The sequence below is a fragment of the Vulpes lagopus genome, chromosome 21, assembly GCF_018345385.1.
Source record: "Vulpes lagopus strain Blue_001 chromosome 21, ASM1834538v1, whole genome shotgun sequence".
NCBI lineage: Eukaryota > Metazoa > Chordata > Mammalia > Carnivora > Canidae > Vulpes > Vulpes lagopus.
The window spans coordinates 9,141,242-9,153,600 of NC_054844.1; the positions used below are offsets into that span (position 1 = coordinate 9,141,242).

The following is a 12,359-nucleotide window of genomic DNA, read 5'->3' on the forward strand; positions in this document are numbered from 1 at the left end:
CTACTTATTTCTCAACAGACTGTTAATCCCAGAGCTGAAAGGAGGAAGCACTAGGGCGGAGCATGACCACAATTTAGTGTTATTTTAGACTACTGCTCCCTGAACGTGGATCTCATTAGTTACCCTTGTTACACTATTTTTCCTCTGCTCAAATTAGACCCCATTACTGATGATTGTTCTGATTTCCATCATTATTCTCTATTTCTATTGTAAAATTACTCCTTTCTCCTCATGCCACTTCTTTAGCCAGCACCCACTCCAAGTTCCAATTTGAAACACTGAAAATTTGAAATTCCAATTTGAAACCCTGAAATAAACTAAAGGAATTTTACTAAGGAACCGAGGAGAAAAATTGTGAGGTTACAGAACACAATATTTTATCCTTAGGCAACTGAAATACATGTTAGATTAACTGAGCCAATCTAATTTGGTTGCTACAACCATTTACTCAGAAATCTCAGCCTGCTTACAGTTGAAAATGCTCTCTTCCTAGCATTGTTGAACTCTTGTTTTTTTCCAGAGCCTACTTCTGGGTAATTGGTGTCCTCCCTGCTTCTTGACTCTGTGAGAAGAGTACTTTGTCATCTGAGAAGTGTTCTTTTTCTGTAACTTTTAGCAATCCATAGTGGTGTTATGTCTGTCTCATTTATTGAATAAACTTCTCCATATCTGCAATGATAAGACAACATTCCCCCATGATTTTCCTAAATTCATTGCCAATTATGATAGTAAAAAGCTGAATTACCATGGCCAGATTCCTTAATCTCTCTGTGGCTCAGCCTCTTTGCTTATTGTCAATATATCTCCAGTTTGTGAAAGTTTTGTCTCCCCCTTGATCCTAAAAGGCAGCAGAATGTGCCAGCCCAAAATGCACAACTTTGCCATGTGGATTATTTTGAGCTGGAGGCAATCAAGAGCCAGAATACTCAAGAAATTTTTTTTTTTTTTTTACCTCTCCCTTAACTGAGCCACCCAGTGGGTTAAGTGTCTGACTCTTGATTTTGGCTCCGGTCAGGTCTCAGGGTTGTGATATCGAGCCCTGCTTTGGGCTCCATGTTTAGCATGGAGTCTGCTTGAGATTCCCTCCCTCTTTTTCTGCCCCTTTCCCTGCTGTGCTCTCTCTCTCTCTCTCTCAAATAAATAAAACATATAAAAAAAATAAAACAAAAGTAAGTTGCAGACATCTTTACATGTTACTCCTGAACATTTTAGCATGAATCTTTTTAATTTTTTTTTTTTAATTTATGATAGTCACACACACAGAGAGAGAGAGAGAGAGAGGCAGAGGCAGAGACATAGACAGAGGGAGAAGCAGACTCCATGCACCGGGAGCCCGATGTGGGATTTGATCCCAGGTCTCCAGGATTGCACCCTGGGCCAAAGGCAGGCACTAAACTGCTGCACCACCCAGGGATCCCAGCCTGAATCTTTTTAAAAGTACATCTTAGGGGTGCCTGTGGCTCAGTGGGTGGAGGGTATGAGCTTGATCTCAGGAGTGTGAGTTTGAGCATTATGATGGGTGTAGAGATTACTTAAAATTAAAATCTTAAAAAATACATCTTAAATAATCATGATATCATTTTCAAACCTAAGAAAATTAAAAATAATCATTTAACATCATTTAATACCTAGCCTTAAATCATTTTTTAAAATGACTTTACAGTTTTTTTTCTTTTTTTTTACAGGTTTTTTTTTTTTTTATTTTCAAACTAGGATCTGCCCAAATTCATGCATTACATTTGATTAGGTCTTTTAAATTTCTCTTAATTTAAAGTAATCTTATTTTCTCATTATTTACTTCTCTTTTTTTAGAGAGAGAGAGAGAGAGAGAGAGAGAGAGAAAGTGATCAAGCTAAATGACTTGTAGACTTTTGAGGAAGCCTAGTTGTCTTATAGAATATTCAACATTGTTGATTTGTCTGATTTATTACTTTCTTGTGTAGTTGAACTTGTTCTCCTATCTTCTGGAAGTAGTTCTGAGGTCTTAATTAGATTAAGCTAAACATATTCAGCAAAAATGTTTATTAGGTAATGCTGTGAACCTCCAATGTATTCTTCAAGAGACCCATAATGTCAGGTTGTCCCATTATTAGTGATGGTGAGTTTGATTATGTGCTCAAGGTGGTGACAGCCTAGTTTCTCCAGTGTAAAGGAATGTCTTCTTCTTCTTCTTCTTCTTTTTTTTTTTTTTTTAAGATTTTATTTATTTATTCATGAGAGACACACAGGGAGAGAGACAGAGACACAGGCAGAGGGAGAAGCAGGCTCCTTGCAGGGAGCCTGACTTGGGACTCCATCCCGGGGCTCCAGGATCACGACCGCTGAGCCACCCAGGCTGCCCCGAATGTCTTCTTTTTAAACATTTTTTAGTTCTATGCCCAACATGGGGCTTGGACTCACAACCTCAAGATCAAGAGTCACATGCTCTACTGACTGAGCCAGCCGGCTACTCCTGTCTTCTTTTTTTCTAATTAGCGAGTAATTTTGGTGACACTTTGGCACCTAGCCCAATAACCTATTCACCACTAACTGCGTGGTTTTAGCATCCATTTTCTTGAAATCCTTTGATGGAACTCTTTTAAACAAATTTTTTTTTAGAAATTAAATTTATGATGCTACCAGTGGCATTCAGATAGCAGAGGAGGAGACAAGGAGATAGTTGGCTCCCAAGAAGAGGTTTATTTTTTTATTTTTTATTTTTTATTTTTTTTTAAGAAGAGGGTTAAACGTCGGGGAGCCTCCAGATGTTAATACTTTCTTTTAAGGCATGTTGTGGTAGAGCTCGGTCCTAGAGCCCTAAAAGATGCTGAAGGGTCGGAAGCCTCATTTCTTCATATTTTCTGGAGACTGGCAATCCCTTTGAGGAAATCTCTTCCCCCTCCTCCCTTAGCTAATAAATGTTTGTTCCAATGTTACCTGTATGAGGGCACAAAAGAGTCATTTAGGAAGAAAGAAGTGAATAACAGAGAAAGAAAGAGTCCCTTGTGAACTTTTTGCTTTCAGCTTATTCTTAACACTGCCCCAGCTTTAACTCACGTTATCTGATTTTCCTTTTCAGTACTCCATGGTGGAACTGCAGGTAAGTAGAAGTTTCCTTTTTTTTTCCTGTCAGTTGTGGAAAAGGGGAAATGAATTTGGTGCTAAACCTTGAAGCCAGAAACAGCTCTGAGATCTTGGCCCAGAGCCCAAGACTCTGCCCCAGTACGAAGCACCCAGAGTTGTACCCAAAGCCATGCCTGTTTTCTTGCCTGTGTCCCCCCCACCCTCTCAGTCCTGAACTGCTGAGATAAGAATACCAGGCTTGGTTCAGTACTCCTCTTATTCTAAGAGCTATTGTCATAGACACTCAACAGTTGAATAGGGCAGGAATACCTGTAGGAAGTGCCAAGAAGGAGAGGGACTAGAAGGGTGAATAGGCCACAGCAACCTCTCCCCTGTTCTATTAAACCATCTTTCAAGTATCTTAGATACAATAAACTCCCTCAGCATTGCCCCTAAATAGGTAGGAAGAACAAATACTCTTTGTAAAGGACATCCTAAAGCTCACTTTCTGAAATTGACAATAACACCTTTGAGGACTCCGTCTGATTATTTGAATCCACAAGGATGCTTTTTGTCCCAAATGGGATCGGAACTATAGGAAAATTTATTTCCTTTAGTAATAGATTTTTTTTTTAAGATTTTATTTATTTATTCATGAGAGGCACACACACAGAGAGAGAGAGAGAGAGAGAGAGGCAGAGACACAGGCAGAGGGAGAAGCAGGCTCCCTGCAGGGAGCCTGACGTGGGACTTGATCCTGGATTTCCAGGATCATACCCTGGGCTGAAGGCGGCACTAAATGGCTGAGCCACCGGGGCTGCCCTCATTTAGTAATAAATTATAAATGCAACAGAGAGCCCTTCCTGGGCTCAAACCATGGGGGGCATGAACACGGAGTGGGATTCTTTACCTGTGCTTTGCATCTTTACCTGCTTTTTGCAGTGCAGAGTGAGAAACAGGCAGGTACATCATGAGTTTCTTTCTAATGACCACAGGATCCAAATAGCAACAGGATTGCACAGTGGCTGGAAGTGGTACCTCAGCAAGGCATTGCAGACCTATCCTTCCAACTGGCACCAGAGGCAATGCTGGGAACCTATATGGTAGCAGTGGCTGGGGACATGGCCTTTGGCACCTTCAGTGTGGAAGAATATGGTAGGTGGGAGAATTAACAGGTCAAAAGGTGGGACATAATCTTGTCCCCAAATTAGCAGAGGTAAAATAAATCTACTATGGGAGGGATTTTTTAATTCCTATTGAATCCATGCTAAACCAGCTAATAACTTTAGGAGCATTTTACCTTAATAATACCCCCTTAATTTAATTAATTTAATTTTGACTGTTTTTATATCCCTCTGCCCAGTCCCTATATGGTCAAATCCTCTTCCTATTTCTTTCCCATTTCGGTTTCCACCCTCTCTAGTGTTGCCTAAGTTTAAAGTGGATGTGGTGGAGCCCAAGCAGTTATCAACAGTGGAAGAATCCTTCTTAGTCAAGATTTGTTGTAGGTAAGAGTAAAGCTCTGGCTCTGGTGGAAATTAAAGCTCTATTGAGAAGAGTGACAAGGCAATGTTTTGAGGAAAGAGATTATGGGTGCAGTGGTTAAGACTTGAGATATTTTATGTGGTCCAGAATCATGACTTCTCCAAGAATACATTTTCTAATTGTGTTTCTGCCCTTACTTACTTACTTTTTTTTTTTTTTAAGATTTTATTTATTTGACAGAGAGCAAACACAAGCAGGGGGAGTGGCAGAGGGAGAGGGAGAAGCAGGCTCCCCATGGAGCAGGAAGCTGGACACAGGGCTCCATCCCAGGACCCTGGGATCTTGACTTGAGCCAAAGGCAGATGCCTAACTGACTGAGCCACCCAGGCACCCCCTGTCTGCTCTTACTTCCCCTGCTCGCTCAGTCAGCATTATTGACTTAGTGTCTACCTTATGCAGAACACAATATTGAATCCCATGGAGAAATAGGAGTAAGGAGAAAGAAAGACACTATCTCTGTCCTTCAGATGGTACTTATTGTGTAGTGGCAATATTGTAAGGCTTTGAGTGAGGCAGGGACGTGAGCAAGACTAGTGAAGGACTGTCATTTCTTTCAGAAGTTAGGGTATAGAAAAGAAGGGAAAGTGGTGTTTAGGAAAAGGAGGGTTGGATCTTAAGTGGAATCTCCCAACTCTGACTTCTCATGCTTTTCTGGGTTAGGTACACCTACGGAAAGCCCATGCTAGGGACAGCACAGGTATCAGTGTGTCAAAAGCCATATAGGTACCATTTTCCAGAGCCAGAACAGCAACAGCTACCTGACAGATGCACAAACCTTTCTGGACAGGTGAGTAAATGGGATGTGGAAAAGAACCTTATTCATATGTCCTAATGGGTAACTAAGCACCTGTATAAAAAAATCAAGAAAGGAATTTAAGAAATGAAACAGATGAACATGGGGGTAAAAAGAGAGGCTTTTAACTCTAGAGAACAAACTGAGGGTTGCTGGAAGAGGAGTGGGGGAATGGAGTAACTGGGTGGTGGGCATTAAGGAGGGCACTCGTGATAAGCACTGGATGTTATATATAAGTGATGAATCACAAAATTCTACTAGTGAACCTAATATGTTAACTAACTGGAATTTAAATAAAAATTTTAAAAAGAAAAAGGAATTAAAAAATGGTAAAAAAAAAAAAAAAGGGTGGTAAAAAACCCAAAGTAGAAATCATTTCATGCAATTATTGCCCTAGTTCCTTTTTCTTTTTTTTTCTTTTTAAAGATTTTATTTATTCATTCATGAGAGACACAGAGAGGCAGAGACATAGGCAGAGGGAGAAGCAGGCTCCCTGCAGGGAGCCCGATGTGGAACTTAGTCCCAGGATCCTGAGGTCATGACCTGAGCCAAAAGCAGACGCTCAACCACTGAGTCAACCAGGTGCCCCTTATTGCCCTAGTTCCAAAGAACAGAGCAGTCTTCTTTATTCTAAACAGATGAATTTTTTTAGAATTCTATCACAGACTCAAGAAATTAACCTAAATCCTTGGAAGGTACGATTTTCCTTCCCTGCAGTTGGTTCTTTGCCCCCTTTCATATCTTGGACCTTCAAAGTTATTCATGATTGTATACATGCAGTTGTAGACTACGTTATAGTTGAGTTTTTCTGTTTTAAAGGTGGGGAGACTAGAGCATGGAGATAAGAATTTCTTTCTTAGGGATGCCTGGGTGGTCAGTGGTTGAGCGTCTGCCTTCAACCCAGGTCATGATCCCGGGGTCCTGGGATCGAATCCAACTTCGGGCTCCCTGCAGGGAGCTCACTTCTCTGTCTGCCCATGTCTTTGCCTCTCTCTCAATGTCTCTCATGAATAAATTAAAAAAATCTTGGGGGGGGGGAGAATTTCTATGGTACATTATGAAATGGAGTAAAAGTAGGTTATTCATCCTCTTTCTCTCTCCCTGATTGCGTCTCTAGACTGACAAAGCAGGATGCTTCTCAGCTTCTGTGGACATGTCTACCTTCAACCTCACTGGGTATATGTACAGCCACAGCATCAATATTGTGGCTATTGTGGTGGAAGAAGGAACAGGTAAGTGGGATATTCCTTGGTTCATTAAGAAAAGAGAAAGGAGAAGGGCTATTCCAGACTTACTCAGAGGATTTAAGACTTACCCTCATTAGTGTTTGGAAATGACTGTTCCTAGTTCATAGTCAAAGGAAAATGCTAGATTCCAATCTGTCATCCATTACCTATTTCCCCAAAAGTTTGAGGAGGAGGAGTTTGGATCTTTGGCCAGACATATGTTCAGCTTTATATTTCCAGTAGCACCATCCTTTCAGGGATTTTTATGTTAAACATGAAGATGAGGGTATGAGGTATTTAAGTTGTCTATGTCTGGTTTCCCTCTGCAGGAGTAGAGGCCAATACTACTCAGGATATCTACATTTCTTCACAAATGGGATCAATAACCTTTGAAGACACCAAAAATTTTTATTACCCCAATTTTCCCTTCAGTGGGAAGGTATGTTAAAATTTGGTCTACACAAAAAAATGCTTTACCATCCACCGTTGTCTTCTTCCTGTAGACATATAATAATGTCTAATTTAGCATTGTTTTTAGTACTTTACACATTTACTTATCTAATCTTTATTAGAATCCAATGAGGTAGACACTACTATTAGCCTCATTTTACAGATGAAGAGACTGAGGCACAGAGAAGTTAAGTGATTTTCCAGAAGTTATATAGCTGGTTAGTGGCAACTAAGATCAAACCCAGGCAGCTTGCATATAGAGTATATACTCTAAATTCCTTAGGCTGTGCTGCCCTTAATCTCGCGAGATGTGTTTTGAATATTAATGTGACGTTATTGCCTTTCCCAATGCCAGGGGCTCATATTCTAATGTTTAAGTTTTTGAATTTGGGACTCCTGGGTGCCTCAGTGGTTGAGTGTCTGCCTTTGCATCAGGGTATGATTCCGGAGTCCCAGGTTTGAGTCTCACATCAGGCTTCTGTGAGGAGTCCACTTCTCCCTCTGCCTATGTCTCTGCCTCTCTCTGTGTGTCTCAGGAATAAATAAAATCTTAAAAATCAATCAACCAATCAATCTGAATTTTAGACCTGCAAGGAGGGTATCTAAAGAAATCATCTAGTGTGGCTCCTCATCTAAACAAGATTAATGTTAAATTTTCCTCAACAGAGAGCCATTTATAGCTCCATTTAAAAAAAATTATTTATTTATTTGAGACAGAGAGAGAGAGAGAGAGAAAGAAAGAAAATGAGTGGGGATGGAGGAAGGGTAGAGGGAAAGGGCAAAGCAGACTCCCTGCTTAACAGGAAACCCCACGTGGGGCTTGATCCCAGGGCTCCAAGATCATGACCTGAGTCAAAAATAGACGCTTAATTGACTGAGCCACCTAGGCACCCACCATTTACAGCTCCTTAAACTGTTTTTTCAGAGACTTAAAATTTTGTTAGTGTCTTCTTTCTTTCTTTTTAAAAAAATATTTATTTAAGTAATCTCTATGCCCAATGTAGGGCTTGAACTCATGACCCCCAGATAAAAAGGTGCATGCTCTACTGACTGAACCAGCCAGGTGCCTCTCCTGTCTTCTTTCTGATACTTAAAAAATCTATCCCTCTCTTCAGCTTATATTTTTTAACTTCCAAATAACTGCTCCACAGAATAACCTTGTATATTTTTAGATACATTTAGATCCATCCTTAGTCATTTTTTCTCTAGACCAAGACTGATCCACATTTTCTTAGGGCCTACGGATTATACAATTTGGGAGTAAAAGGGGACTCTCTTTTAAAAAATTAAAGCAAAATAATGTACAGAGAGCCTTGGAAGGGCCCTGTGTAAATCAAGGGTCCTAGAGTTTCATTAGCTACATGGCAAATATCCAGGCTGAGCTATTTCTATTTGTTCTCCCTTCTTCATAGATGTTAGTTTCCAATGCTTGAATCACATTTACCTGTTTCTGGGCTCTTTCCTGAAATGTATTTTTTGAGTTTCTTTTATCACCTCACTTTACTTTATACTTGCACCTACTTCAAACCTAACTCTCTAATGCCCTGATAATCTTTATGCCCAGGTAAGAGTTAGGGGCCATGATGGCTCCCTTCTCAAGAATCATCCAGTATTTTTGGTGATTAATGGCATAAATGGAACCATCAACCAGACCCTAACAACTGACAATGATGGCCTTGCTCCCTTCAAGCTGGATACAGTAAATTGGAAAGGGGGAGATATTTCTCTGGAGGTAAGGCTTTCCTTAGGGAAAACTTCAGACGTTTCCTGTTTCTCTCCCCTCCCCCCTCTTTTGTAATTTCATCTCCATCACTTACCAGTCCTGCTTCCCAGTTGACAAAAGGATTTATTTATTTATGTGTTAATTTTATTTATTTATTTATTTATTTATTTATTTATTTATTTATGAGATGGGGAAGGGCAGAGGGAGAGGGAGAGTCTCAAGCAGATTACCCGCTGAGGATGGAGCACAGAGCCCAACACCAGGCACAATCCCAGTACCTCAAGATCCTGACCTGAGCCAAAACCAAGTCAGTGTGCACAACGACTGAGCCACCGGGGTGCCCCAGGTTTTGTTTTTTTTTTTTAATGTCAATCTAATAAATGACCCTTCAGATAAAAATTGTTATTTCTACTAACTCATCTTACAACATATCCCCATCTATTTGATCCTATATTTAAAATCAGAGTAAGGAGGGAAAAATAATTCAAAGTCATTTTCCTCCTTCTATCTTCCTCCTCCCACCTGCCCCAGTCTATTACTCATAACTATGGCAAAAAAGGGATGCCTGGGTGGCTCAGCAGTTGAGCATCTGCCTTTGGCTGAGGGCATGATCCTGGGTCAAGTCCCACATCGGGCTCCCTGTGAGGAGCCTGCTTCTCCCTCTGCCTATGCCTCTGACTCTCTTTCTGTGTGTCTCTCATCAGTAAATAAATAAATCTTTAAAAAAATGACAGAGAAGAAAACTCTAGGTTTTGGACAACTTATAGGGAAGGCTACTAACATCGGTTATCGACTGTGACACAATGCTGCTCAACAAACAACTACAAAACTTTAGTATGATACAACAAGCATTTATTGCTCGTGCATCTGGGGTAGTCAGGCCACTCTGCTTATCTTGGTGGGCTTTCTTACATGTGTGCGGATCAACTGACTGAAGGCCAGTCTCCCATGCTCTGGCAAGCTGTCCTGGGTATATATATATATATATATATATGTATGTATGTATTTTAAAGATTTTATTTATATATTTATTCATGAGAACAGAGAGAGAGAGAGAGAGAGGCAGACATTGGCAGAGGGAGAAGCAGGCTTTCTGCAGGGAACCTGATGTAGGACTCGATCCCAGGACCAGGGATCATGCCCTGAGCTGAAGGCAGATGCTCAACCACTGAGCTACCCAGGCATCCCTGTCCTGAGTATATTCTTATGGCAACAGTGAGATGCAAGAGTAAAAGTGTATACTCCCCAAGGATTTTTCTAGGCCTCTACTTAGCTTGCTTATGCTCACATCCCATTCCCAGCAAGTCACGTGGTGGGCTTGCAGTTAGGCTAACAGGGCATTCATTGTAAGATTATATGATAAAGGACATTAATCCAAGGAGGGAGGAATTGTGCTGTTAATGCCATCATTCAGCCATACTACTTAAGCAAACACATACAATTTGTGTTGTGGCTAATTTAGTTCTTTACACGAGGTTCTCACTCTACTTAGAAATAACTACCTCTAAGTTATAATAATCTTGTTGTCCTTTATGCCTAGTTTTATTATCCATAGGATGTATTCTTTAATTTCTATGTAATCTTAGTCATGCTTATCTATATCCTCTGCATCAGTCCATGAAGGTTTATCATCCATAATTGCCCCTTACTTCATAGCTATAATTCAGCCCTTATGTCACTCCACTATATACCAAAATTCTGCCGTGAGGAGTTTCTCAACCATCCTTGGTTGGACCTATTGTAAAATATCTACATGCCATTCTTAGGCAATGAAGATTTGATTGAGAGAGATCTGTTTAAAAACCATAACAAGTCCATGGGCTTAATATGGTTGGGGTATATGTTAAAAGCCTTTTTCTATCTCTCTTTTCTTAGGCCAGATTCCAAATGGAAGATTTGGTATATAATCCAGGAGAGAGGCCTCATTACTACCAAAATGATTATCTGCACCTGCAGGCCTTCTACAACACAACTCAGAGCTTCCTTGGCATCCACCCGCTAAGTGGACTCTTGGCATGTGGCCAGCCCCAGGAAGTGCTGGTGGACTATAACATTGATCCAGCTGATGCAAACCCTGACCAGGAAATCATCTTCTCCTACTATGTGAGACAGGGAAATGAGGGCTGGTGAAAGTGCACTGGGGAAGGAAAGGAAATGAGGAGAGTGAGCTGGAGAGGGTGAATAGACTGTCTAGAGATGTAATGCAAGTCACATAGGTAATTTCAAAATGCTTAGAAGCCATATTTAAAAAATTAAAAGAATAGGTAAAACTAATTTAATCTATTTATTTAAAAAGATTTATTGGGATCCCTGGGTGGCGCAGCGGTTTAGCGCCTGCCTTTGGCCCAGGGCGCGATCCTGGAGACCCGGGATCGAATCCCACATCGGGCTCCCGGTGCATGGAGCCTGCTTCTCCCTCTGCCTGTGTCTCTGCTTCTCTCTCTCTCTGTGTGTGACTATCATAAATAAATTTAAAAAAAAAATTTAAAAGATTTATTGATTTATGAGAGAGAGTGAGAAGACATATGCACAAGTAGGGGGAGGGGCAGCGGAAGAGGGAGAGAGAGAATCCCAAGCAGATTCTCCACTGAGCATGGAGACTGACCTGGAGCTCCATCCCAGGACCCCAAGATCATGATCTGAGCCAAATCAAGAGTCTGCCACTTAAAAAAAAAAAAAAAAAAGAGTCTGCCACTTAATTGACTGAGCCAGCCAGGCACCCCTATGTAAAACTAATTTTAAAAATATATTTTAGGGGCACCTGGCTGGCTCAGTTGGGGGAATGTGTGGCTTTTGATCTTGGGGTCATGAGTTCAAGCCCTATATTGGGTATGGAGATTCCTTAAGTAAGTAAACTAAAAAAAAATTTTAAGTATTTTATTTAACCAATGATCATATATACCTAACATATGATCATGAAATCCACATCAAAATTATTAATAGATATTTCACATTTTTTGTTTCAGCTGAGTTTCAAGTCTTTGAAACTCAAAGTATGTATTTTATAGTAGCCACATATCAAAGGCTCCAGCAGTCACTTGTGGTTAGTGGTTAGCATATTGCACAGTGTAAGTGCAAAGGATGGGGGGAGATGAGAAAAAAGAAATTTTAAACAGGAAAATTGTGTGGGAAGATAAAATGAGGAATTAAGGACAAAACATTGCTGGCCAGGGTTGATTGGGAGCTGGGTAGGTGAGGGAGGGAGAGAGGGAGGAAGGTATGGGACTCAGAATAAATTTCATGGTGTTTCATTGGTCAATATTTTAAAATAGATGATAAAAGTTAAAATTAATATGAATAGCAGCTTTGTTGTGGAAAGCTATAACTTGTAGCTTGAGGGAAATGTGTAAAGATAAGCAGCTTTATTGGTCACCTTGGTGATAGTAAGGAATTAGATTTGTGTAAATACTGGGTTTGATGACACAGAATCTCTCTTCTCTTATCATCCTCTCAAAGTTTCTGAAGGATTTTTCTCCCCATTGACTCATTTCAGTGTCTTCATCAAGCTGAAACAATCAGCCTGACACAACAGAATGAGGAGTCAGGGTGATAGAACACGTACTACCTTCTAGGACAGGGA

The 12,359-nt window shown here is 40.5% G+C and overlaps 1 protein-coding gene across 1 annotated transcript in view; it reads left to right on the plus strand.

Moving 5' to 3' along the window:
* The window catches only part of A2ML1 (alpha-2-macroglobulin like 1), a 49,365-nt gene that overhangs the window by 13,332 nt on the left and 23,674 nt on the right, over nt 1–12,359 (plus strand). The window contains exons 5-12 of the mRNA XM_041736401.1: nt 3,059–3,079; nt 4,038–4,197; nt 4,466–4,550; nt 5,248–5,374; nt 6,498–6,612; nt 6,936–7,045; nt 8,621–8,788; nt 10,655–10,882. Coding sequence (XP_041592335.1) covers nt 3,059–3,079; nt 4,038–4,197; nt 4,466–4,550; nt 5,248–5,374; nt 6,498–6,612; nt 6,936–7,045; nt 8,621–8,788; nt 10,655–10,882 — 1,014 coding nt within the window. The remainder of the gene's footprint in view (nt 1–3,058; nt 3,080–4,037; nt 4,198–4,465; nt 4,551–5,247; nt 5,375–6,497; nt 6,613–6,935; nt 7,046–8,620; nt 8,789–10,654; nt 10,883–12,359) is intronic.